We start from the raw sequence: 24,196 nt of genomic DNA, 5'->3' as shown, positions 1-24,196 counted from the left end.
CTCGGCCGCACAAAGCCGCCTTTTCATCGCGGCCTCCTGCCCCCGCCGCGCTCGTAATTGTCTTTGACAAAACTTCATTAGCGAGCAGGGCGGCAGCGGCGGCGGCCCCGCGGTCGCGCTGCCTTTGAGCGGGCGCAGTGGAGTGTGCGCGGCCCCGCCGGAGCCGCTCGGGGCCATTAGCCCGGCAACGGGGTTTGAGAAACTTCCCACCCCAGCGGGGGACGCGTCAATCAGCCGCCCCCGCCTGCCCCCGCCGCTGCTAATTGGGGGGCGATGCGGAGCTGCTGGGGGGAAGCAGCCGATGCCAGGCGCGGCCCAGCGGGCTGAGGACAGGGGGGAGACGTGGGCTGAGGGCGAGGGGTGCTGGTGCTTGCGGCGGGACGGGCTGCGAGACCCTCGAACCGCCGCGGGGAGTAGACTCCGAGTTCCCCAGCAAACGGTGGCCCGCAGAGCCGGGCTGCTCCGCTCCGGCCGACAACCCGGGTTCGCTTTCCCGAGCTCAGCGGCATTAAAAAGCCCAGCTTGTAGCAAAGCCCAGCCAAAAGACGGTTTAAATATGTTTATTATGGCATTGGAGAAGTTGAAGTTGTTCCTCTGAAACCCGGGCGAGCCCGTTATTTTAGTTCTGTGCCTGGGCGCTTGCAGGCTCCGCTCCCGGTATTAGTTTTCCATCAATCCCAGCTCTGGTTTTTAATCAAAACAGTATTCGGAATATGATTCCCGGAGATTATATTTTGAGAGATTTGCGATACGTATCTTGCTGGCTTGACAGATTGCAGGGGAGTTCTGGGCGGGCGGGATAATCTGCATCTCGCTCGCTTGACCTTTAATAAAAGGGGAGTAAAAGTAATAAATAAAAAATAAAAGTCTCTAAGACTCGCTGGAGGTTACCTTCCTGGCTGCGTTAAAAACCACGCCGAAGCCTGCATCCCCCATCCCCGGGGGCTTCGCGGCTCCTTGGGGCGCTCCCGCGGAGGCCGGCGGGGCCCGGGCCCGGGGTCAGAGCCAGCAGTTCGGGGCAGCTCCGGGCCGCGGCGCCGTGCAGGATTCGGCCCCTGTGGGCAGCCCAGAGGGCCGCTGCAGAGCTGCCTCCCCTGGGAGCCTCTTCCGACGCCGCCGGGCAAACGGCGCCGGAGGGAGCTGGGTCGCTCCCCTGGGCGCTGGGTGGAGACGGCCGGGACACGGCGAGGAGCTGGGCCCGGCCCGGCCCCTGCGGACACGCGCGGGGACCTGGTGCAGCGTTCATGGGACAGATCGTACCTGTCCTCTGCTGTGGGCGAGGAGCGGGGGGAAAGTCGCCTTGCAAGAACCTTTCGAAAGGGCCTAATACTCTTTATTACAAGTCCTAATCCTTCAAATCCGACTTGAAATAATGTTTATCTTTTCGCAGCTTAATTTCCCCTACTCTAAGCTGCGGGTCACTGCAACAGACAGCGGCTTCTGCACTGCCGCTTGCCCAGGACCCTCCGGAGCGCGGGAAATCCCCGTGGCCGGGAGTCTGCGGCGGGGCCCCCAGAGGGCCCAGCCCTGCTCCCGGCCGGATCCCGCTCCGCTCCCGGCCGCTCCGTTACCCGTTGGCTCTCGTGTGCACTTAACGCCCTCCCATCAGCTTTTCCCTCCCCCCCGCCCCCCGCCCTGGCCCGGCTCTTGCAAAGCCTGACAAAGTTTGCCTGTTTTGCCAGGTGCCCCGCAGCCCGGGGCTGCTCCGCTCCCCTTCCCAGCCCCGGAGGGGTGGCGGCTGTCGGCGGGGCCGAAGCCCGGCGCAGTCCCCGTGCCTCATTCCGTGTTGACCTGCAGGCTCTCCTTTCCCATGCGAGCTGCTGCACGGGTGGCAAGCCCAGAGGACTCACAGCTCTGCAGCCCCACTTGTCTCGGTAGCCTTTGGTAAACATATAGAGGTCTACTCGATATTCAAGATTGATTTCCCTGATTTATTAAGGCAAAATTTATTGGACTCTATTGACCACAAATGACTTAATGTAAATGTTGACCCTGGTGAACTTGAAAATAGCAGATATCGGGTTGATCTATAGATGACCTCTTAATTACCACAGTTATTAATTTAAATTATTGCCACTGCTTCTAGAAACAGGAACAAAGAAACATTCTTTCCTCATCCCTGCTTGGTTTATTAGTCTGAACACAGTGTGTTTGATGACACTTTTAATTAAACAGAAATAATGCAGAGAAACGGTTTCCTTTTCTCGTCTGTCCTGTAAAGTGCAGCACTGCTCTTTTCACTGACTGACGGCGGCGACCCACTAACAACGTCCCACGTCGCCACCCGGTCGGCACCCGCTGCCCGGGGGTGCCCCGGCCGTGCCCCGGGGCGGGCGGCGGGTGCCCGGGACGGGCCTGGCTGCGCTGGTTCCCAGTTGGAGAGCTGCCGGGGTCATGGTTCGGCTTCATGGCGATCAGCTCATCCGTGTTAATTAGAGACTGAAAAATACTTTCAGCGGGATCTATGTACAGCCACGGGAAATAAACAGCTTGGCGTAACCTGCGCCGCTCCTCTTCCTCCTCCACCTTCCTCGGGACGGCGCGGAGCAATCGCGAACCCACGCACCTTGGCGGAGCAGGCGCGGAGTGGAGGAAAAGAAAAAACAAACCACGACGGGGGGCGGGAGCAAGTAATAGTCTTTTTTGGCAAAACCGTTAATGAGGGGTGTTGAACAAATGGCCAACGGGCGGCGGGGGGACGCCGGTCCCGCGGGCACGGCAGCTCCGCCCGCCGCGCCCGCCGGCCCCCATGTGGGCAGCACGTTGTGCCGCGGTGGGACGTTTCCCCGGCGATGGCAGGGAAGGCAGAGCGGCGGGCGATGCTTGCGGGGCGGGGAGGTCATCGCCGGGAAGGGGAGAGGTTTCTTTCGTTGTTTCAAGCCGACAGCCTCGCTGCAGCGGGAGCCCCGTCGCCAGCGCTCAAGAAGGGGTGGGCGGCCCTGCGGGACAGAGAAACGGTGTTGAGCGTTTCCCGGGCGGGCTCCGGGGCCGCTGTGTCCCGCCGGCCGTCCCCGGGGTCGCGCAGTGCTGCCTCCCCGGTGTCTCCCCGGGCCGGGTGGGTGGGCTTGCGCTTCGTGTGAGGTCGGCCCCGGCAGCCGGCCCGTCACCTACCTCACCTCCGCAGCACCGGGCGGAACGCCGTCCGCAGCCTGTCCAGGCAGGTCCCGCCCAACTCGGCGCCTCCCGGGCCGCCCTTGGCCCCCTCCCCGAAGCCTGCACAGACAGAAGCGCCTCGCGGTGGGCCCGGCCCCGCCGCTCTCCCCTGCCCATTCCCCTCGAGCGGAGAAGCCTCAGCGTCTACATCGCCGAGGGGGTCACAGCACAGTCGCAGCCCGCCTGACACCTGGGCCCGGCGGGGGGTGTAAGCACGAACGCGGGCTCACGCCGTGCCCTGTCTCCCGGCCCGGCCCGCGGTTCCCCCCGTTCCCGCGGCCCCACCGCCGCGGGTACCTTCGCCCGCCGCCGCGTATTGGCACGACTCCCCCAGGCCGCGGTGGGAAGCGCAGCTCCGCGGGAGCGGCTGCAGGTTGAAAGCAGAGCTCCGGAAGGCCTTGGCGGGCAGGGGCAGCTCCCCCTCCGCGCCGCGGCCCTCGGGGCTGCCCCTGCGCGCCGCGCTGGCCCCGGCGGTGCGCGCCAGCGACCAGATGCGCGGCTTTTCAGCGGGCGCGTAGGGCGGCAGCGGGCCGGCCGGGGTGGCGGGGGCGAAGTCCGCGGCGGCGGCCTTGGCGAAGGGAAGGGCGCGGAAGGGGTCGGGCAGGCTGCAGTCGCTCCGCGGCGCCTCGGGAAGCGCCGCGCCGAGGCTGGGGGCTTCCTGCAGGGAGCTGGAGCGGTCCTTCTCCGGCTTCCCCGCCTCCTCCTCCTCTTCCTCCTCCAGGTCGTCCAGGTCACTGAACCGCATCTCCTTGTCCTCCTTGCAGCTCTTCTGCTCTGCTTGGACACACAGCGGGGAGGAAGGGGTGGGAGGGAGTTAGTGCGGGTGCAGGGAAGTTGGCGGGGCCCACACTTGGCCGCCACTTCGAGGTGCCCATCCCGCCTACCTCTACCTTCGCTCTCCCTGCCGTATTCCTCCTCTTCCCGCGGGGTTTCTTCTTTCCTTTCTTCCCCCGCTTTGTTCTTGGGAGACCAGGTCATCTTGTTTTCTTTTTTGAGCCTCCGTCTGGCGTTAGCAAACCAAGTGGACACTTGCGTCAGGGTCATTTTGGTGATGATGGCCAACATGATTTTCTCTCCTTTGGTGGGGTAGGGGTTTTTGCGGTGCTCGTACAACCAGGTCTTGAGGGTGCTCGTCGTCTCGCGCGTTGCATTTTTGCGTCTGGCTGACCCACTGAAATCCACCGTCCCGTACCTGCCGGGAGATGGTTAGGAAGGGGGGGGGGCGGCGGGAGACCCCCGGCCCGGCCTGGCCCCACCACAGACCGTTGTGGCCCTGCCCACCTGCCCCTGCCCGCCGAAGTTTGATTTCAGCTCACTGGTGTTCCCGGGGCGCCTCGTTTATTTTGTACAACGTTTGTTAGGTCGGAGCCCCCCCGCCCCTCGCCGTTTGATGTCGGCCGCCGCCTCGCAGGGGGATGCTAATGCTGCCGGGCGCTGATCAAAGGGGTTTTACCTGTCGTACTGGTACTGCCCCAAGGAATGATCGTAGGAGTAGTAGGCAGCGGGCTGCGCGATTCCCGAGTGCAACGTGCCGGCACCGTCCTTGATCTCGTACTGGGGGCTCTGCAAGGGAAGTGGCAGTGTTTGGCGTCGAGCAGGAGGAGAACCCTGCCGCCCCGCCGTCCTCCCGCCGCTCCGGCTCTCCGCGGCACCCAAGTCCCTTCTCGCCCCGACGAGGAGACGGCGCCGGTTCTACGTCCCTCGGCCGCCCCCCGTCCCGCCCGCTAAACCACAGCGTTTGCCGCCTGTTGCACCCTCCTCTCCCCCCTCCACGGTGCGCTGCCCGGGCCGGCGGGCACTCACCAGCGCGGTGTAGAGCGCGGCGGGCTCGGCGCTGTAGGGCAGGTAGTTGCCGTAGCCCTGGCCGGCAGCGTACGGGGCTCCGTACATGCCCAGCGCCGCATTGAGCTCGGCGCGGCCGGGCGCCAGCAGCCGGCTCTCGTACGGGGCGCAGCAGAGCGAGGCGGCGGCCGGCGCCGAGGAGGCATCCGGCCCGGAGCGGGGTGCGGCCTCGCAGCAGGTCGTGCTGGGGCTGGCGGGCACGAAAAACTGCGGAGAAGAGAGAGTGGGACGGCGCCGAGTGACTGTCGAGGCAGCCCCATCGGGGGAAATTTAGGAGCGAGTGCGCGTCTGTGTGTGTGCGGGGGAGGAGGGGTGAGGAGGGGAATAGGGAGCCCGGGCTGAAGCAACTAATTATAGAAACCGGGAAATAAACGGAATGGGAAGCAGGAGCCCCTGGGAAGGGGGCACGATTAATCAAGCAGGCAAAACTTTAAGGAAATAGTTGCTCTCGAAAATAGCAAAAGATCCATCCATACGGCTCATTCCTTTCCCCCTGCTCCCTCCGCTTGCGCTGATTTAAAGGCAAGAAGTTGCGATTACAGTTAATTTGACAATAGACAAAGTAGTAAATATGTCAGCTAACGCAATCGAAGACATTTGATTTCAATAAGTTCAAGGGGACAGTTAACTTCCTAAGCGAGGGAGGCACATCTTGCAGTGATTACGGTGTATAAATAATTCCATCCAAATAAATCGTGACCCGAGGTACGGTATAGCGACGACTTAGTTAATATAGGGTGCATTGGTGTGGGTGTGGGTGAGGGGTGTCCTTCGGAAATCGTATGGGGGAAAAAAAACTCCCGACAGATCCTAATAAAACACAGGAAAAGGATCGACCCGGGGAGGAAGGGTGGGGAAAATGGCACAGCGCGGTTCTGCAGAAGCGCTGGTGAAATCCCGCGCCCGCCGGGTCCCCCCTGCCAGCACCCTCCGCGGGCGCCCGGGCGGCGGCAGCGCGGCCGCTCCGCGGGGCAGCTCCGCGGGCTTGGAGATCAGTCGCAGCCGGGATTTTTGTATTTATTTGTTTGTTGCACTTAAAACTGAACAGTGGAAAGGGGTGGGGGGGAGGGGGAGTTACCGGTTTCCTAAACACCTTTGCTGTGCACACTGCGAGTTACTTGTTTAAGCCTAACACAACACAAACGAGACATAAACACACACGCACATTTTTTAAAAAAAGGCTCCAGATGTGCCCTTTTAAAAAAAGACTCTAAGTAAGGGAAAGGGAAGAAAAAAAGGGAGGGGAAACAGACATCTGGACAGCAGCAGCAGAATCTGAACAAAAGTGAGTGCTGCTCACTCGCCTTACCTGTGAAGTGGTGCTGTAGGGGTATCCGAACTGAGAGAAGGACATAGTTGCTCCTTATTTTTGGACCATAGGCAATATTTTCCCCCCAAGATCGATTGTAACTAAACCCTGCTTCAGGATGCACCTTCTCACACACACATTTCCACGTATGGCTTTTTTTTTTTTTTCCTCCCTCAATTATAGATGATTGCACTTAAGAAAAGCAGCCAGACATCTGAGGCGGGGGGGATTGGTGCCTGGATTAAAAAAATAGGCTACCCCCCACTTCCCATCGCTCTTAATAAATATGTTTGTATAGAGAGAGTTTAAAAAGCCACCCCACATGTATAGAGAGTTTAAGTGCAAAGGGGCTTTTTCAAAGAGGGGGGTGAAAATCACGTAGGGCTTGCAAGATACGGAGCTTGCTTGTTGTATTATTTTCTGCTCTATAGGTCTTTAGCGTTCATCGGTGGGCGAGGAGCGGGGTGACGTCACGGCCCTGCCGGCAGGAGCAGGCAGCGGCGGGCAGGAGCAGGCAGCGCCCCGCGCCCGCTCCCAGCACTTGTTTCATGTTGTTTTAATGTTGTGCTGTGATGCACGTCAAAGGCAGGGACCGGAGGTGCGTTGCGGTTGGTCTCTCCCCCCATCCCTCTCTCTCGCCCTTTTTTAAACGCAATCCGAACTTGACTTAGAGGGGAAAAAAATAACAGGAGGGGAAATCGGCAGTGTGACCCTCCGAGTGCGGGGCCCTGCAGAACGCAGGGCAGGGGCTGCGACCGCGCTGGGCGCACTGGGGTAGGAGCGCTCGGGGCCGGCGCAGCCCCCGGCCCTTGCCGCTGACCGCGGCTCCCACCCTCGGGGCCGGGCTCTGCTGTACAACACGGCACCGCTTTTGCAATCGAGTCCATTAGTTGTGCTGGCCCCTCGGGTCCCTCGTCCTTCGCGGGGGCCCGGAGCCGCTGGAGCGCGATCAGGCCTCGCCCCGCGCCGCGCGCTGCCGGCCCGGGCAGGGGCACGGCTGAGGTCGGGCCGGGAGCCGCCGGCGGGCAGCCCGGCAGCCTCCTTCCCTAACGAGCGCTGGCGGGGCATCCATTCTTCTCTCTTGGACCCGAAATGGTCCCACCAGGAGAGGATGGGGGGCGGGCCCGCGGCAGGTCAGTGGGGAGGTGATGGATGGCTGCCTGCAGCACGGCCTGCCCATTACCGCTACGGCATAATTGCATCAATTAACAAATTGAAATGCCCTTGTTTAACCAGCGACTTACATATTGCGAATTTGCCTTTGAGGCGAGATCCCCAGGAGGTAAATGGGGATTTCCCCTCCCTGCGGCGGGGGCTTCCGTGGCTCTCCCGGGCCCGGCCGGCCACGATATCCTGGCAGTGGTAATTAAAAATGTAAAAAAAAAAAAAAAAAAAAAAAAGGAAAAAGAAAGAAAACAAACAAAGCAACTCCCCCCGGCCCGGCGGCACTTGCCCCGGGCAGGCCAGGGCTGTGCCCCGCGGAGGCGGGTATGGGGCGGGCAGCCCCCGCGGCCGTGGCGCTGCCCGTTCCCCCCGGTGCAGCCCCGCTCCGCCGCTGCCCGCCGCCCCGCTCCCCGACGGGTGGCGCTGCTGAGCCGCGAGCGCTGCGCGGCGGCCCAGGGGTGCCCGGCCCGCGGTGCCGCCCCTGCGCGCTCCGCCTACAGCCGGCGGGCTCCGGTACATCCCGGAGGAGGATGGCTCGGGGGTGTAGCGGCCCGAGGCGGGGCAGGGCACTCATGGGGCTTCTCCCCGGCCGCGGTCCCTCCGGCGGGGCCGGCAGCGGAGCGGGCTGTCCGCGCCGTCGGGGCATTCGGGCCGAGGAGGGCAGCGCGGCGGCCGAGCCGTGCCCGCCCCGCCGGGCTGAGGAGGATGGCCCGGAGCTCGGGTCGCGTGTCAGAAGCCTCGAACATCGCCAGGAGCCTGGCGAGAAGGAGCGCTCAGGCGGTGTAAAACAGCCGTTTCAGTTGTCGCTGACGGGGGCAATAACTTTAGAAAATTCATTAAAGAACACCTTTGGGTAACATTACTACTAATTATTTAATTGCAAGAATCCCTATGGGGGAAATTATGCTAATTATAAAGTAATAAACCCACTTGTTCTAAAGCACTTTATTCAGCAAAATTTTGTCTTCTCACTAGAACATTTCTTATGTTATTTGATGAAAGAAACAACAAGAGTAGCTGTGTGCTCATCCTGCTCATGGGAGCTTTTGCTGGCACTGTGTGTGTGCTGGCAAGTTGCATATGGGGCTCTTGCCCTCCTCGTTGATGTGACGAGCACAGTGGCTGCTGAAACTGCAGCAGAATTCACTGTGCAAAAGCACTTTTATAACTGACATAATGCAGATCAATGTAAACATTGTGTTTGGTGATCTTTGTTGTGTGTAATCAACGTGAAAGCAAATCTCTTACCTGTCAGGTACGTTGTAGCTGAGCCCAAATTTGAGACATACCCTTTTGTGACCCAGCTCTTTCTCCACCTTCAGCACTCGGCCCTGTGGAGATGTTTCTGTAGCATACTTTGTTCTACACAAGAGCCACCCAGACGACCCTTTTAACTGCCCTTATAACATGGGATATTAAATGATGTTCCCATTAACAAATCCAAGTTCTACATTGCTCCCCAACTCCCCAGGAGGACACAAACTCTGGGTCGTTGTGTTCTTCCAAGAAATGCCACTGTTTGCCTTGTCAGTCTGTCACTGAGTGACTGGACTTGCCACGCCAAAGCTGCTGAAACGTCTTTCTGCCATTTGTAAATGTTGGCATAAACCTTCTGTTAACAAGTTCTTGAACTCGGCTTGTCGGAGGGCAGCTTTGGGGAAGGAGTGTGCGATTTGCCATTCTTTTCATCACAGGCAAACAGCTTCAACAGCCAGATTTCCACTTTGCTCATACAGTGCATCTTGGAGAAGTGCAACTCATGCTGTATGTGGTCACTGCAGATTTTTCTTTATCTAAATCTGTGTCATCTCTCTCCCCACATACAAGTGGATCATCCCACCCCCATGGTGCATGTTGCCTTCACTCAGTCGTCATAGCGAGGACTGCATGACTATAAACATGAGCAAAACCGGAAAATGTTCTCTCTTGATTCACCAAATTTTGTTCTTGAAAGAGAGGAGTGTGAGGCTTTACTGTAAACATTTCTGTGAGCAGCTCCTCTTGAAGCAAGGCAGGAGTCCAAATGCAGCCTACAATGGGATTTTGGATGCTTTTAAAATCAACATCATTTGGTTTAGCTCTGATGTTGCTTTGCTCGAGAGGTAATTGCAAGGGGTGAAAGTAACAGTACGTGCTTCCCACCGATGCAAATGGAGCTGCCGATAACTGCGAATGAAATAATAGGTTAATTGAAATAAGCATTGGAGTATCATTCTGGAAAAGAAGAATAATGTTCTAAGAAGGGTAAGGATAAAGCAGCTTCAAAACATGAAGCAGAAACGTGGCTGAGAAGAAAGTGCCTTTGTATTTTAGAACACGGGGGGATTTTTTGGCTGTTGCTTTTTTGTACTGAGAAAATGAAAATTCTTCAAGTCCATGCATGAATAAACAAGTACAGCTGGGCAGCCTAATACATAATTTATACTGATCAGTCACTGCAGATTTAACTGAATAAAGCCAAACTGAACACTAATTGTTTTGACAAACTAAAATAGTGTATATGATGGTTCATTGTGAAGCTTGCTGGTTACTGTCCTTATCTCAGTGGCTATTGTCAAGACTGATTTCTGCATGAGAGGCAGAAAAAGACAAAACAAATTAGGACAATATTAAGATTAATATCTTGCTGAATATGAAGTATTTTAATTGCTTAACATACAAGCAGAAAATAGAAAGAACTGTCTTCAGGACAGAGGGGAGAATTGGCACAGTGAAGCGTGGGACATACCCTGATTTTGGAGGTGAGGTATATATAACTGCTGAGATAATGCGCGGTACCTTGTCAGCTGAAGGCTAAACCTGAAGGTAGATTTTGGTTTAGATCACTTTTGAAATACATCAGGAATAACTTAAATTTCCTTTGGACACTTGTCTTCTGAAAAGGAACATCAAAAAAATATGTCACTGGATTTCTGGAGAGTTATGGATGTAGGCTAGATAATCCAAGAAGCTGCACAATTTTGCTCTGGCTTTGGTACGTGCAAAGTGAAAAAAAATAGATGGGTGGGTGGTTACTTTGCTTCTCCAAACTCTCTCGTTTAGATGGACGCCTAAATAAGAGCCATTCTAAATTTCATCTGGAAAATAAAAGACAGACAAGGGTAATAATAATACTCCCAGGAATCCCTAAGCACCATGTCTGTGTGGACTCCGTGTGACAATGAGCTGCTTCTTCCTAAGAGTCCTCTGTGGTGGCCTGACCCTCCACCTCACCCTCCTGCCTCTGCCCTGGGGATCAGCAGCTCCCTTTGGCTCCCATCACCACTGACCTGCAGTTTTCCTGAACCGTCACTGTGTTTGCTGTGATTAAGTTCTGGGATATGGCTGTAAAATCTGCAGTTGGGCTCCAGTGTTCCTGGAGCTGGAGGATGGTTGGACCTGGGGCTTTAATGTGGACCATTCCGTGCTTGGAGGTGGTCAAGTGGGTAGAAGCTGGACGTGGCACTTCCCCACGTTCCTGGGTGGAATCTTCCCGTGGATCTGGGGCCATCACTAAACCCAACTTCAGAAACCATATCTGGCCAATGATTAAGTACTTTTAAAAGAGGTAACCCAACACTTCTGTACCAGCTTTCTTAAGGTTATCTGTAGATTATTCTATAAAATGTGAGTTCATCCAGTGAAGACATGTCTACACAAAAACTCATAAGAACTTCCCCTCTGAGGACTTGTTTGTGCTCTGCTGAGGTTCGGGCTGATTACGGCGGCAGGGTCAGGGCAGTGTCACAGCTCTCATTCACGCCGACCCCTCTGTGGATTCAGTAAAATCAATAGAAATATTTTTGAATAATTGTTTTTGTTGAAAAGTGATGGCTGTTGTGACACAACTTGAGCAGGATGTTGGGCTCCCCAGGTACCATTAACCACCAGGCTGTGTCTGTGCTCTTGTGGCCTTTGGATCAGCTGATGGGCAGCTGGTGGGAAGGAGTCATTTGGCTGCCAAGCCAAAGGTTTCAAATTTAATATCACCTTAGGTATAGTTTCTCATTTTTGTTCTGTGGCAGCAAATTACAGTGTTATTCCATTACCTAGTCTGCTTGCTATACTTTCCAGGATCTATATTTTAATTAGCATGCTGGTTATGTGCAACAGTGTCTCACTTTCCTAGAGTTATCACCAGGTTATGTGCACTATTAAACACGGATATCAGAACTGCTTTCTTCCTTCCTTTCATTTGTAATTTACAGAAACCCAGTTGTGTTTGTTGTACATTAGAAACACAGAGAGTTTATAGGTTATTCCAAAACCAGAAAATACTTAACCCAAGTCAGTCCCAGCCCCATCAAGTCAGTTGGCCTTGAGCCTCTTCATTAGTTAACCTCTGAGTAACGAAGGGCCTCAGCATGCCTCCCCCCTCCAAATCCTGTCTGAATTAAGTCCATTTTACATTTGTAGACACAAGTGCAGAACAGGACCCACTGGGCAGTTTTTGGAGGGTCTTCCTGCTGGTCCTCCTTCAGGTACTTCAGGTTTTTCTCTGGTCTTTCCTCCCGCCAGTGTTGCAGGCAGCACCGAGTGCTGGGGGCGCATCGGGAGGGGCCGCGGCGCTGGGCCATCTGCAGCCCCCACTCTGGGGAACCTGGGACCACTTGTGATTTCACACACAAGCAGCACTAATCTACAATAAATCTTACAAAATCAATAAAAATATGGAAAGTATATCATTTTAAAAGAAAAAACACATGAGACGTGGCCATTAAGGGCACAGCCATTCTAATACCTGTGTCTGGTTGAAACTGCAATTAAAAACATTCCAATAATAAATCTACTTTCAGTCTCTTTTAATGCTTTTAACTTTCTTGAAAGTTCAAGCTGGTATCCCAAAAATGTGCCAGGACTTTCACAATGTATTTTATAGACTCATAAATAAATATGGCAATTAATCTAAGCTGTATTTCTTTCATATTTGATGACAATTTATTATGACACTCATTTATTCAGTGCACAAAAACTCTAATGCACTTAAAATCGGATTTCAAACCAAACGTTTTATGGGAAAATACAGTATTGATCATCCATTTAAAGATATCATGTGGTGATTCATAACCTGCTATAAAAAGGATCTTATGAGGACATTCAGAATGAGTTTTGTGGACCATTCTCGCCACATAATCCAATGTATGAGATCTATAGTTCTCAGTGGTGTTTTATATTTCTGTTTGGAGTTTTTACCTATAATGTTATTGTGGTTTTTGACAGATAGCAGCTTTAAAAGAAAACATTTTGCATATCTAAACTAAAAATGAGACTAATTTGTTAAACATGTACTAGCACATTTTGTGTATTTATGAAGATTCGTGCCCCAAACGTGTTCCTTTCAAGGATAAATTTCACAAATTTGGATATGTCAGCTGGGCGGTTTGTGCAATACACGTCTGCTACTGTGCCCTTTAATAAAAGGTGACCCAGGAGTCGCGCGGCATCACGTCCTGCCCATGGCTGGGTTTGCGGAACCCCCTCGGGAAGCCGCAGCGCTTGTGCTTCGCCAGGCCAGCGGTGCGCGGGCCGCTGCATCACGGGGTGCATCACTGAAAAGGTTTATAAGGCTGGAAGAAGATACTCTAGAAGATACATTCCGCGAATGGAGCCTCCTGGGGGAATTGATTCGTACTTGAGGTTGGTGCAGAAGGAAGCAAGGGGATTGTGGCACGTTGTACGCTGCGCGCGGGTTCCCGCCTGGGCTGCACGTGATGTGCATCTCCAGCCCTTCTCCGTCAGCTGCAGACACTTCTCCATGGAAATGCTGCTTCGGTTTTCCCGGTGTGTGGCTCAGCTCTGGGAGCCGGGCTGGGCCGGTGCGCAGCCACGCTGGGGTCTGTGCAGAGGGAGGGCGAGGACGAGGGTAGAAATTGGAAATGTCTTTTTCCACCTGTGTAAATAATAAGTGTCTGCATTTGTGGACTTAGCTGGTCCCTCTTTCCTCCTGACTCTGCCTGTCCTGCCTGGGACAGATGTCCTGAAGCTGCCTGGGCTTTGGCAGTGGTTGCAAATAGCCAGCTTCTCATCTCATATTCATATTCTTCATATAATGATGTTTTCCTGTGTGAACAGCCCATAGTCATTGCCAGCCTAATTATTTTTTGGGTATCTTTCCTTAACACCATAGGCTTTGCATGGTGACACCAATGCTTGGAGAGACAGCAGAAGGAAATAAGTAGTGAAGGCTAAAGCACTTGGTTAAAGAAGAGTCTCATTTATAAATCAATTTTAATAACATATTTAAAAGCTCTCACATTTGCCTTTAATGTGTTTCCATTTCCCCCTTGGTCATTAATATTTAAAATATTTTTCTTTACTGATCTTTTTTCTATTGTGTCCTTTCTAACTTGCCTTTCTCTCTTTAATCTGCAAACAGTGAGTTTTTGAGAAATGCATAACCCATGAGAAATCCAGATAATTTGATACAGGAAAAACCTTCAATCCCATGAAAGAAATTTCAGAGGAGTTAAGCAATTGTTTGAAAGTTATTCCAAACAATTTAACTCATAAAAAGGTATATGTTTTCACTGATGGACATTCAAAATGAGAAGGCACTATTATTTCTACTAGGAAGTAATAATCAGCAATGAACTTTTTTTTTTTAAAAAAAAACAAAGCAAAACAAACCCAAATGCGACTAAGATTTTTTAGCAAGCCTATCATAGAGGTGGCTTTGTTCCATGGATGACCGAAGGGTGTGAGATTTGCTGGAAGTCCACTGAATTTGCATGCCAGGGACCTATTTTACTTTTGAAAATGGGATTTGTGTTCCTCGGTCCTACATACCTCTCAGGTGGGGGTCATCTCTTCCAATGTGCTGGTAAAGAAAAAGAAGGAGAGGACCTAATGAGGAGGGTCAGTAACTGGTCTCCCAAATAGGGCTGAGTAAAAACCTGAGACGTGTGCTTTGGAGGATCCACCACACTTTATAAATAATGTGGATTTCATAAATAATATTAAACCACGGCTCTTGGTGTGGGTGATGGCAGCCACAGGTGGATCTGGGAGCCAGCCCTGCTCCCTGTCACTTTGACTGGGGATTGCCCACAGGTGGGAGCAATTACAGCCCGAATTAAGGACTGCTCGGTAAGGCTTTAGTTCAGGGGATTTGCTACACCTGGAGCAGGAGGGTGGTGTGAGCTGGGCCATGCTTTGGGGTGAAACATGGCTGGGAGCAGGAGCACGGGCTGTGTGGCTGGACCAGGACTGCCCGAGGTGGGTAAGTGATGTGCTGCTGTCCCTACTGTGCTTGTGTCTTCAGTTGCACTGGTGCTGGGTCTGAGGAGCGCCCTGGGAGAGGCTGTGCCTGCCCAGGCTCTTCTGGGGTGGTGGTGAGTGGGCTGCAAAGAGGGGAGGTGCTTTCCTGAGCCTGCAGAGTAACTCAGTAGCAGAGGCAGGAGTTACCTCCACCCTTGGTCAAGGCACACAGCAATGTGTAACTGGAGTAGCATATCACCTTGGAGGAAATATAGGAACTAAATATAAAGTGTTATAAATTCTCTGGAGACAAAGGGGAGAAAATTATTGAATTATATATCATGGGGAGGCTCTATGGATGATGAAATGACATGTTTTATTGTGGAACAGAGTACTGACTGCTCATCAGAGAAACTGGCAAAGGTTTTAAACACTTAACAATACCAGTTTGATTTTTTTTTTTTTATTATAGTTTTATTACTTTAGTCATTAATTTACTGTGCCTGGGAAGGGTTTATCCTCTTCTTAGCTGGTGCTTGGTTTTATTTTTTTTATAAGTATGCATATATTATTCTCAGTCCATTATTCATCTCTGTACTCTTCCTGATTTGTAAATGGATGGTGAAGCAAAGAAGACCAAAATGTAACAAAGATTGAATGGGGATCTGTAATGTGTATTATTTTCAAGAAAGAGTTTAATGTGAGGATGGTGTCCTCTGATGTTTTAGTACCTACTAGGAAAGTGCTCTAGCTACCATGGCTATTTTGTGTATTTTTGTCTTTTCGTCTTTGTGAAATATGTACTGGGTCTTGGGTGGATGTGTTTAGCACCAGAGCTGTGTAGTGGTGGAGGAGACCCTTGTATATATTTAACTGGCTGTTGCTGAGAAGGAAAGGTAAGCCAGTTGTAACGACTGCTGATGCAGTGAGCAGTGGGTGTCCTGCGTGCCTCCCCAGGGTGTGGGGTGACCCTGGGAGCTGCTGCTTCTCCAAAGTTATATGTAAAAGCACAGGCTCTCACAAGGCTGAACCTGAAATGATGGCCAGAGGCTTGTTCCTCTGCTTGTTTTCTTTTTCCTTGTGCATCAACTCCCAGTGCCTCTTTGATTATGCAGAGCTAGAAAAAGCCTGAGTAAATATGCAGCGGGCAGTCAGCAGCATCGGAATAGCCTCGCTGTGAGGTCCTTGCCCTGCTTGCTTGTGCTCCTCATGCCTTTCTGTGTAGCTTTACTCTGCAAAATAGTTCAGTAGAAATGTTGCCCCCATAGATTGTTTAACCCATAGTCTTCTGTTGTACCTAAATATTTATTCAGCCTCCTTCCATGGCTTGTAGCCTGACTGTTACAGGGTTTTGTTGCAGCAAGAACTGAGTGCCCCCCCTTGCCTGGTGTGCTCATGGGGGACAGAACAGGCAGTGCCTGAGGTGCCCTGAGCATCACAACTGTGGGCACAAGTGGGAAACAGCCTCCCTAAATCTGCCCTACAGCCCTGGCCAGATGGGTCCTGCTCTCTAAGAAGGTCACCGGTTTGGGAGCTCTCCAGTTTGGGACTGGGTAGCACCATGACTGCAGCAGCTGTCTCCTCTGTGCCTTTGGCTTGGTCATGTGTGACAAACAAGCCCTGGGCAGTAGCAAGCTCAGTTAAACACGTACCACAATAGGAATATCGTTTTATTTAATAAATATTCATTCTCTTCTGAATGACTAAGTGCCACATATGGACTGTACACAACTAGCCTCTCTAGTATTAATTGTAAAAACTTGTAAAAAAAAAAAAAAGCCCATACTGTTCATAGGTATAGAGAGTTAACCCCACAGGGAAGGGTTCTAACTGGTGCGGTATGAATGTCCAGTGGTGCCAAAGGATGGTCATTGTTTTTTTTTTTTAAGACATCATGTCTTTAGTCTGCTCTGATATTCCTTCTGTGCTGCTAATTTTTCCACGTTTGTCCTTCCAGCTTGATCTGTATGGTGTGGTGCGGAAGCAGAGCTCTGAGGATGAGGGGTAGCAGTGAGGGGTATTTGGAAGATCTTGGGCACCAAAGAGATGCAGAAAATATAAAACCCCAGTATTCTTCATACACCACATTTGCTCCCTAGTGTGCCCAGTGTTATATCTCTGCTTCCATACAGCCCCAGTACTGGAAGTCACTGCAGCCGAGGGCAGGTGACCCGGCGTGGTGAGCAGCAGAACCCAGGGACATGTGCTGCCTCCTCACAGTGGAGCCCACTGCGGTTTGCATCAATGAGAGACCTTGTTAGGTCAATTTAAAACCTGAGCCTTAAAGTCAGTGTAATTATGCAAATGTTGCCCTTGCTATTAGCACTTTTGCCCTGATAGCTTTAGCGTATATTTCACAAATGAAGTTACTGTCAGATTTCATTATGCTGTTTATTGACCCATTGCCTTGGAGATGCTGTTGTGGCTCTTGGGTATCGGCCATTCCTGTCACCACGATGTTCTTTCCTGCAGATGGAGTGACACAATCCAGCAGAGACCCATCTCTGCCTGTGTTTGATGTGATGGCTTTGAAGAGTTCTGTTAGTGTTTAATAAAAGTCATGACTGCTCCAAAATATTTTTCTTTTTCCTCTGTTTAGTGTTTCCTTACAAACGCTACCTGTTCTCACCAAACTCCAGTCAGCCTGGTTTCTCTTCAGAGTCTTCATAAAGGCCTGGTTACATTCAATTATTAAACCAGAAAACAAAGAGTGTTTTGGGAAAGGTAGAAGGAAGCAGAGCGGGTGACTAAGATTCATTGGTTTAGCATTAGCCTAAAACTGCTTCTGTTAATTGAAAGCTTTACTATTAACTCAGTGGTGAAGTGTGTGGCTATTAAACAGAGCTGGTAAAAGTCCCCCAGGGTTTTCACACGGTGCAGTGGAACAGGCCTCCAGGAGAAAGACCAAAAAAAAGGCCCAGACTTCAGTCCTTGCATGATGAGAATTATTAACATCTAACAAAAAAGAAAAATGCTTGATAGCAAAAATCACTTATGTAACCTCAAAATAGACGAAGGCTTTGCAAGTCAGGTTATGATTTTTAGATCTCGAAAAACACAGTCTGGGAGTGCTCATCATTAGATGCTCTTCTGAGTCTTGCAGGCATCTCTGTGGCGGGCACAGATGTTGGAGCTGGAGCGTGCCGGGGAGCAGGGCGTCCAGCTCCCTCCAGAGAGACATCAACCTTCCTCAGGGGAGGCTCAGGCCCAAGTATTGCTGGTTTAGGGATTTTTCCAGGGTTCCTTTCCCAGAACAGGTGATGGCAAATCTCTCGGGGGTGAGCACGTGGGGAGGCTGGACGCTGCCTCCGTGGGTCTGAGCCCTGGGCTGCTTTCAGCCAGCTGCTTGCCTCTAATTTGGCCTTTTGCTCTTCTTTAAAACTCACCTGGTGGAACTGAACCTCTCAGGGGTGTTCTGCTGACATTGGTGGTGGTGATGTATGGAGGGTCAAGCTTCAGGAGTTGGGCACAGCAGAATATGCCCAGGATGGCAGTGCCTTTGGGGCAGCCTCTAGATGTTTTTTTCCCCTTAAAAAGATTCTGGTTCAACTAATGCTATTTTCATTTTAGACTCTTGTAAACCTTCTTGGTGTATACTCAACATCAGCCTGACTCAGGTTTGCTTGCTATTGGACTTTAACAAGAGCTAATCAGTTTAAATGCATCTGCAGTTGGGTTTTGCATCAGTTCAATGAGGTCAATTTAAAATTGATTTCCCAAAGCTATTGCAGGGCTTCCCATATTGGCAGGGCAAAGAATTATTGAATGCAAACTTAGTAACAATCCTGTTTGCATCGTGGTATCTTCATCGCTACGTCAGTGCCTGAGCACTTCAGGAGCCCCCATTTGAGTTTGTAAATCAGAAGGGAGAAATAAATAAAAGTGGCGAGTGATGTGAGGAGCAGTCCCTTTCATGAATCCAGGCCGTTGTTCAAAGCACATCGAGCTGTTGGTAGATAAATATTTTTCTGGAGTCAAGAACAGAGAAGCATGTGACATTTCAATTACCACTGTTCATATTTAAATGTAAATAAGTGGCTTCTTTACTCTATAATTCAACAAACCTTATAATTACGATCTTATGATATTTTCATAGCACTTGCAGCAACATATGGCACTTCAATAAGCAAAGAAGGCAAGAAATGGAATTAAGAACTTCTGTGATGTTTGTTTGTATATCTGTGGCTCTGTTATAACCCCTTTGTTTTAAATACCTCATTTCTTAATTTAGCAGCTTATATAATTGGAATGAATTTACATGGAACTGAGCCCTGTGGTTAGGTTACTGCTTGTGTTCTTAATCTGATGTAGGAGTTTTCTGTTGGGGGAGCAGAAAACAAAACAAAGCCAACTCCAAGTAGCTCAATAATGGTAAAAAGTATTGCCAAAGCTAAATGGCCATTAAGGACTGCATGGATCAGTGCCTTATTAGTGTAAATTATTTTAGCTCCTGCAAATCCTTCTGTTCAGAGCACTGTGCTGATAGTTTCAGACTACGATCTGTGTGAAGGCTATAAAATATTGATTTGACTTGTAATGTTTCTTGATAACTGCGACTAAGTTCACAAGACCTGTGCAAAATCAAGGCTTGAACTGCAGGGAATGCTCAGGCCCTGACCTGATTCAGTAAAATGCCTCTTAACTGAATTTTAATAGTAATATACAGTAAGGCACATAGCAGCACCTGGGCTTCCTGATCAATGTGGAAAGTGTAGTAATGTTTTATACCGTAAGAATTTGTTTATAATCTCCTTCCCCAGCCTTTGCCCCCTGTTCTGCTTTAGATATGTGTTATTATTCTCAATAGACTAAAATCCAGAGAAGGGGAGTGCAGCTGGGAGCTCCTCAGGCAGCAGCCGTGTCTGTGCAGCACCGCGCTCTCCTTTGCTGGCTCCCGGGGAGGTGCTGTTGGATCCGCAGCACATAAACATCACTTGGAATGGGCTTGGGGTTGGTGCTGAGTTTGCCTTTGCTGCTGTGCGTGGCCCTTGTGGTGAGGGAATACAGCAGAAACTGCGGGGGCATGGAGAAAACACCTTTGACTCTGCTGGGGTGGCTGGTGCTGTTTGGTGAGGGAAAAGCAGCAGCAAGGGTTTGCTCTGTACTAGAGCACCCATGGTGGATCCTGGAGGCTTGTGTTTTTCTGGCCACAGAAGTACTTCAGAGTTTTGGGGACTTCCTGACTCTTATGTCCTGTTTGGTTGCTGATGAGCAAAGAAATGGTAGTTCAATTGAGTTGTGATTAAATAAATAAAAAGACAGGGAGGAAATCAAACTGTACCTTAAAAGGGAGTGCAACTACAATGAGACTTACATCACACAGTGTAAATGATTGGGATGGTATAATAAAATATTCACAGAGCCTCTTGAAGTACATGTTCTATAATATACATTTTAAAATAGCGTTGGGTGTTATTGGCTGAAAGCAATTTATCATTCACAGTGAATTTTAGATGTAGCTCATGCACTTAGCTAATGCTCAGTTTATTCCTTTTATAGCCTGTATTTTGTAATATCCTTCGGAATTGTATCAACATTGCTGTTTGAAACTTTGAAGCCAATTCATGTCTACATGGCTCTTGATTTTTTGGGAGGGGTGAGAGCTGAGGTTTTGAATGGGTCATTCCCTGCAAAGCACAGCACTCTGTGTTATTCCAAAGTACCGGCTCAAGGAAACTGGCTTTGCAGTTGCTGCTGTTCATGTCAAGGCAAGTGTTGTACACAATATATGAAGTGTAGCGTAAATAATTTAACTAGCTTTTGAACATGGAAATAGCAACATGATAAAGTAGCAAAACATAACAGGTTTCCAGCCAAACACATCACTGACTAGTTAGCCTAGCTAAAACAAACGGATTTATTTTTTTTTCCTCAAGTGAAACTGATTTAAATGGGAGGAAAAGGCTGCTGGGAGCTGTGGCTGCACATGAGCAGCACCCTGGTTATTTGCAGCTGCAATAATTTCCCCACTGACAGCTGAGCTGGAAGTGTGTGCTTGGGAAGGATGGGAGGTGACAGCGGGCGCAGTTGTGTGCGGTGAGGGACAGTTACTGGCACCTGTGCATGGTCCCTGTGTGACCACGGTGTGACATCTCATGGTACAAGTCAGGGGGCTTGGAAGATCCCAGGTCAGACTTTCAGCTGGGATTGTCCCACTGACCTTGAGGCACACCAGATTTGCTCATTCACCTGTGAAATTTAAGGATAATATATTTTTTTTTCTCCAAAAAATACATAGAAGTAATTTTATACCCCTGCCAAGTAACATTGCCCCAGATGGAGTTGTGTTTGTGCTGCAGGCTCTCTGCATTCTATAACTCCATTTCCAACAGCATGCAGACAGTCAAATTCTAAAAGCTACTGTGCTGTCACACCAAAGATTTTCTTAAAATCTAATTTCTGAATAAATCTGCAGGACTGATGCCTCTGTGAGTTGGCACCTGCCTGCGTGGGGAGGCTGATAGCAGCACGAGACCCCAGCTCGTTTTCCATGCAGAAAGGCAAGGAGCTCTTGCAGAGCAGTTCTCTATTGAATCTCTCTCGGTTGAATTGTTGTGAGCTTGTGTTGTGTATTATCCTAAGCAAGCCTTAGGCACAAGATTATCTCTTCTTGCACATCTTATTTTAGGCATCAGCAGCAGTGTGTACGGAAGGCAAATTTACTATTGGAACTATCAATAAAACATAGTTTGTCTGTTAAATTAGTAATCATGAAAAAAGCTTCCAAGGTTTTTATCCCACCTTCTCCTCCCCCCCCCCCCCCCTTTTTTTTTTTTTAATTATTATAAGGCCAGTTGCCACTTTTAAATCTTGCCATGGGTGGAAATGTGCCCTCCTAAGACTGGTGCCTGAGGATCTGCAGGGTATCTGGCCAATGGTGTCAATAGTGTCTAAACTAAAACCTAATAACGATAAAGTTAAATGGCTACAAGTGCTGGTTTGGGCTTGTTCAGTCACAGATGCCCTTCCTTGGAGGGCTCGTTTTCAGCCAGCTCGGGGGTGGTGAGTGGGGGGACTGAGAAGCACAAGGGTGGGAAGTGATGATGTTTCCATCCATCTTTTTCTTCGTTGCTGTGATGACAGAACAGGGTACAGTCTCCTGCTTTGCTGGCTTGGGCAGTTCTGTGATGAAGGCTGAAACTCCATTATTATAAAGCTTATTTTCAATGTGATTCTCCTTTTGAAGCGGTAGCTTCTGGGATATAGGGTAAAAAGTGGGGAGAGTTTTAAAAATGATGATACTTTAAATATGTTGGCTGTGATTTTTCTTTTTGAAACTTGTTTTAGTGCTTCTGGGCTTATTTTAAACTCCTGGAAGTCTTGGCCTAGAAACTTGATTTGTTTTGTTTGGCTGGGCTTACTGAGAATAAGGATGTCTGGGTGTGTTTTGGAGGGAAATATGAGGATTAAATGCTGGTTTGGTATGTAAAAATTATTGTTTATAATTTAAATGGTTAGAAATGGAAATAGAGTTGTTTCTGGCCCAGTTTACTGGAGCCGTATGAGCTGAGGGAGAAGCAAATGTGCAGGAGAGGCACCCGGGAAGGAAAGTGAGGCACGGAAGGGCTGTAGGGAGGTGGCTCGGGAACAGCATCATTGCAGTGTGGACCCTGGGAAGCTGCAGGGCTGGTATGTTGCTCCCTCTTGCCTGCGCTGTTTGTTGTCTGAGCTCAGCCTGCTGGAGATGAAGCACGGCAGAAAGGGGCAGTGCAGCAGTACACGGGTGTACAGCAGCTGTCACCCAGCTCTGCTCATCGTCCCGCCAGGCCTGGCTGCAACCATGGGTGGGTCTTGAAATCCCGTTGCCATCACTGACCTCCCAGGGGTGTGTGGTGGGATGAGCAGTTGGCGACTTACTGACCTCCAGCATGAACCTCAGCTGTGGGAATGGTTATTTTGGCATATGGCGGATATATTTTCAACTTTTCTCAGCTTGCTGCGATTGCAGTGTTATAACCCTTTGAGGAAATGATTGCTTATCATGAACAGGGATTTTTTTTGATAATTGGAGGAGTAAAAGTACTTTATTCCATGACAATGCTGGGTATAATCAGACACATATTTTAGGTAGCAGGTGGTATATTTCCAATGAGACTTTTTCACATTATCTCCTCCATGGTGCAATGTATTGGAAACATAGAGAATGACTCTATTGGAGTAGGGATTAGTGATTTCTTTAATTCTTCATGCAGCTGTAAGGACTAGGAGAGGATTTCAGTGGAGTTTAAAGGTAGGAAGTGAGACAACTGAATATTGCAACCACTGGATGAAGGCACAGAGTAACCCCAAGAAAACTGAGCCAATCCCTTGGTGTGGCAGCTCCCTGGTACAGGTGGGACATGACGGGAGGTTCAGACAGACCCTGGCTTTCGTTGGCTGTGCTGTTTGCAGCAGCTTTCAGTGGGACAAGGGAAATGGGTATGAGTTGCTAAACCTCACCAGGTACCCAGGAGAACCTCTTCTACATTCTGCTTGACCAGCGTGGCCTTGTTATAACTAGTCCCATAGGACTTGACCAATATTTGATTGACTTTCTGCTACAGAGGAAACTTCAGGCATTGTATCGATTTGGCTCAAGATATTATATGTGTATTTATTTGCCAGCAAAGATGTACAGAAATACTAGTGCTCTGTTTTAATACAGACTCAGCTGTTTGCTGATCAGCAGTGACTATTTAAATTGACCAATCTACCTCACCCTGGCTAGAGATCAAGGGATCAGCACTTAATTTCATTCCTTGAATAAAGGTTTTATATATATTTATATATATCTCCACATGGAAATATCAGAACATGAAAGGTTAAATCAATATGGAGTTTTACATTGCTTAAAGGGCATTTGCATCAAAGCAGCCATGAATGCAATTCACTTGTTTAATGAATTTTTTATGCTTATTTAATGAATTTCACAAAGGTTTGGTGTTTTTCATAAAATGGATAAGGACTTCCAGTTTTATGAAATAATAAAAATGGAACTGAAGTTATGAAATGAGCAATCTCATTAGTTAGGCATGATATATTCATATGAAAGTGTACATGTTTCTGAATTATTGCAAGCAGCTCTATTGCTCAAACTGTAACTTGTTATAATAGTATTGCAAATATGCCTTTAGTTAAGATATCAGAAAGTGACAAAGAAATTAGATTTTGATTGCTAATAATGACTCAATTAATACTTATTGCATTTAGCATACTACGGATGCGTTCTTTCTTTAGAAAGTGAATGCTTGTATTCTTCATTGTTAGGTAGTTAGTGAAACGCAGCACTATTCCTAGTCCCTCTCCGCTATAATTCTAGCTTAATTTTGTGTTTGCAGGGCTTTACCTTCTGTTTTATTATCCTGATGAACATAGGAAAATGTTATGATGGTCTGCCAGTACCAAGAACATGCCTTATTTTGCAACTTGGTGCTTCTGTCATTTAATGTACTTTTGGAATTGCGTCATCTTGCTAAAAAGTTTTCCCAACTTGGTGACACTTGAGGAGCGAGAGGAGATTGAGTGAGCATCTCTGTATTATAGCTAACTCGTCTGGGTGACGATGCAGTGCAG

General features: G+C 49.7%; 1 protein-coding gene and 1 long non-coding RNA gene across 2 annotated transcripts in view; one reads left to right on the top strand and one right to left on the bottom strand.

Moving 5' to 3' along the window:
* The window catches only part of LOC110360360 (uncharacterized), a 166,820-nt gene that overhangs the window by 128,759 nt on the left and 13,865 nt on the right, over positions 1 to 24,196 (top strand). The window lies entirely within an intron of this gene.
* Positions 1,911 to 7,027, bottom strand: IRX6 (iroquois homeobox 6). Its single transcript, XM_065028687.1, has 7 exons — positions 6,305 to 7,027; positions 4,957 to 5,202; positions 4,607 to 4,716; positions 4,038 to 4,345; positions 3,451 to 3,927; positions 3,117 to 3,213; positions 1,911 to 2,939 (listed from the first exon to the last, which is right to left on the bottom strand). Exons 1-7 carry the CDS (start codon positions 6,347 to 6,349, stop codon positions 2,876 to 2,878), a joined length of 1,347 nt encoding a protein of 448 aa, XP_064884759.1. The 5' UTR covers positions 6,350 to 7,027; the 3' UTR covers positions 1,911 to 2,875.

The sequence above is a fragment of the Columba livia genome, chromosome 13, assembly GCF_036013475.1.
Source record: "Columba livia isolate bColLiv1 breed racing homer chromosome 13, bColLiv1.pat.W.v2, whole genome shotgun sequence".
NCBI lineage: Eukaryota > Metazoa > Chordata > Aves > Columbiformes > Columbidae > Columba > Columba livia.
The sequence above is the reverse complement of the archived record's forward strand: the minus strand, read 5'-3'. Positions and strand labels throughout refer to the sequence as shown.